Source organism: Hydra viridissima, unplaced genomic scaffold (genome assembly GCF_058129835.1).
Source record: "Hydra viridissima isolate aposymbiotic clone 2 unplaced genomic scaffold, HvirCarnegie_v1 scaffold_1, whole genome shotgun sequence".
In the NCBI taxonomy this organism is placed as follows: domain Eukaryota; kingdom Metazoa; phylum Cnidaria; class Hydrozoa; order Anthoathecata; family Hydridae; genus Hydra; species Hydra viridissima.
Window position 1 is genome coordinate 29,641,190 of NW_028324300.1, and position 3,197 is coordinate 29,644,386.

General features: G+C 26.1%; 1 protein-coding gene across 1 annotated transcript; it reads right to left on the minus strand.

The window, feature by feature from the left end:
• Window positions 1-240: 240 nt before the first annotated feature.
• On the minus strand, window positions 241-2,782 carry LOC149894405 (uncharacterized). Its single transcript, XM_090079490.1, has 7 exons — window positions 2,719-2,782; window positions 1,699-1,794; window positions 1,438-1,511; window positions 1,098-1,286; window positions 748-812; window positions 487-581; window positions 241-390 (listed from the first exon to the last, which is right to left on the minus strand). The coding sequence occupies exons 1-7, from the start codon at window positions 2,756-2,758 to the stop codon at window positions 275-277; spliced, it is 675 nt and encodes a 224-aa protein (XP_089935616.1). The 5' UTR covers window positions 2,759-2,782; the 3' UTR covers window positions 241-274.
• Window positions 2,783-3,197: the final 415 nt, after the last annotated feature.

Here is a 3,197-nt window from a genome sequence, read left to right on the forward strand (position 1 = left end):
AAACAACGTTTAGAATGACAGTTTTTTTCAACGTTGATTTATCAACGTAAAATCAACGTTAGATCCAAACGTTAAATCAATCTTCAATTGACTCAATTAATTGTGTCTATTGGACTATCAATGTATATTAAGCATATAAAATATACTCATAGTCTACAGTTAGACTATTTTTAGTTAAGTTTAGTTAGACATATATTAGTAAAGAAAAAGATAACATTTGTTTATGATATATATATTTAAATATTACATATATTTACATATATTTGAATAAAATCTACACAAATTTCTTTTCTTTACCGCCACCTTTTCGAAATGGAGCGTATTTTAGGAAGTCAGACAATAATCCATTAATCAAAGTTTCTTTCGCTCCCTCGTATTTAATAGTAGAAGATGTAAAAAAAAGAAAATATAAAGTAAAAATCAAAAAAGGAAGAATTGAAATAATATAATGAATGGAAAAGTTTCACATAACTTTTAAAGATATACCTTTAACAAGGCTATATAAATTAGTGTTCTTAAAACATATTTTTCCACCTTTGCCTTTCATATTCATGGAAGCCATAAAATTGTTTAAAAATATTCTAAATTTTTAAAAGATAATGTAACTGTGAAGTGATTATAAATAAATAATAATTTTTCAAATATTTAAATTGAATTCATTATGAAATAACTTTTTTCTAAAATTATTAAACAAATATTTTTTGCAAAAAGTAATTATTAATGAGATAAGAGCTATCAGTTAATTACCTCAGCATAATTTTGTGTATTCTATCTTTTGAAGATATTCCACCAATTAATTGTAGCTGATTTACCTACAAAAAACATAAAGTAAATCTAACATTATGGTTTGGGTAAAATATGATATCAAAAAATTGAATTATTTCAGATCTCCAAGACAAATTTTAATAAAGTGATCCAGGATTTTTCTAGGATAAATTCCAAATTCTAAGAATTTTCCAGGACAATTTTTTATTTATAAAATTCCAGAATTTTTTAATGTTTCAAGGACCGTTGTCCACCTTAATAATGTTTTTGTAACTAAAGGGTAATGTTCAATAACTAAATAATTATTTAATAAAATACTTATTATTACTCACCTGCAATGAGTGGACTTTTTCATCAAATAATGCTTTATCCACTTCAGTGAAGTCCACTTCTGATGAATTAACCCTTATTTGGCTTACAAATTCACTATTAGAAGCAGGCTCAGTCACTCTGTTTTGATTTCGCATCTCATTTCTTATATCGGTAAGTAGATACAACACTCTCTTTTGAAACTCTGCAAACTTTATTAAGTTTTACAAAAGAATTTTAGTACTTGAATAGTAAGGAAATTCCTCAGTTTTTAAAACTTTTAAATCTTATATAAATTTTAAATTTCTACAAAAAAAAAATAAATTTAAATAAAATTTTATTTTAAAATATAAAATATCATACATTTAGACATTTCATCTTATCAACGTTATCTAATTTCTGTAGTTTATTTCCATTTTTCTTAACTTCATTGTGTGCTAAATTGTTTTTAAGTAATTTCTTTATACAAATTGAACTTAAAACACATAGATTAAAAAAGCTCTTTGTCAACACTTTGTATCACTATCAGTTGAATATTACACTTTATATTATAATTGTATTATTTTTTTTTAAATAACACAATCTTATTTTAAATAAATTAAATAAATTTCATGAGACAATAACCAATATCTTGAGAAAACAAAAAAGAACTGATATCTTCTTGGGAAAACTTTTGGCAAGGTGAGTTTAGGTTCTTTCCATACACATTAACTTTTGGCTCTAAAATTATAAATTGAAAGTAAAATTAAGTTATGCAAACCATTAAAATATATATTTCATAAAAACAATGATATAATAACATGTCATTGTATTTATGAAATATATATTTTAACAATGTATGTATGTATGTATGTATGTATGTATGTATGTATGTATGTATGTATGTATGTATGTATGTATGTATGTATGTATGTATGTATGTATGTATGTATGTATGTATGTATGTATGTATGTATGTATGTATGTATGTATGTATGTATGTATGTATGTATGTATGTATGTATGTATGTATGTATGTATGTAAGTATGTATGTATGTATGTATGTATGTATGTATGTATGTATGTATGTATGTATGTATGTATGCATGCATGCATGCATGCATGCATGCATGCATGCATGCATGCATGCATGAATGTATGTATGTATGTATGTATGTATGTATGTATGTATGTATGTATGTATGTATGTATGTATGTATGTATGTATGTATGTATGTATGTATGCATGCATGCATGCATGCATGCATGAATGTATGTATGTATGTATGTATGTATGTATGTATGTATGTATGTATGTATGTATGTATGTATGTATGTATGTATGTATGTATGTATGTATGTATGTATGTATGTATGTATGTATGTATGTATGTATGTATGTATGTATGTATGTATGTATGTATGTATGTATGCATGCATGCATGCATGCATGCATGCATGCATGCATGCATGTATGTATGTATGTATGTATGTATGTATGTATGTATGTATGTATGTATGTATGTATGTATGTATGTATGTATGTATGTATGTATGTATGTATGTATGTATGTATGTATGTATGTATGTATGTATGTATGTATGTATGCATGTATGTATGCATATATTTATGTATGTATATATATAAATGTATATACATTTACCTCTAGTTTTAATCAATGAACTACTGGAAGTCAGGTGCATTGACACTTCATCCAAATCTTTAATAACTGAACCTGTAAAATACAGTTACTGTTTTGTAGTATAAATTATGATAGCTCATTTCAAAACTTTTTGAACCAAAGTTTGGACTTGCAAGAACAAAATGTGAGGCTATTATTCTTAATGTTATTCTACCAATGATTTCTGAAGAAATTAAGGAGGAGTTGAAGAAAGCTAATTTCATCACCCATTGCAACTGATACATCTAACCGAAATGAACTGAAACTTTTTCCTGTCCTTGTTAGATATTTTGTGCCTGATCAAGGAGTAAAAGTTAAATTACTGAAATTTCAAAATGTACCTGGTGAAACATCAGAAATTTTGTGCAATGCTCTGCAATCTGCCATCAATAGCCATGATTTATCAAGGAAAGTGATTGGATTCTGTGGTGACAACTGCAACACAAACTTTGGTGGAGTGA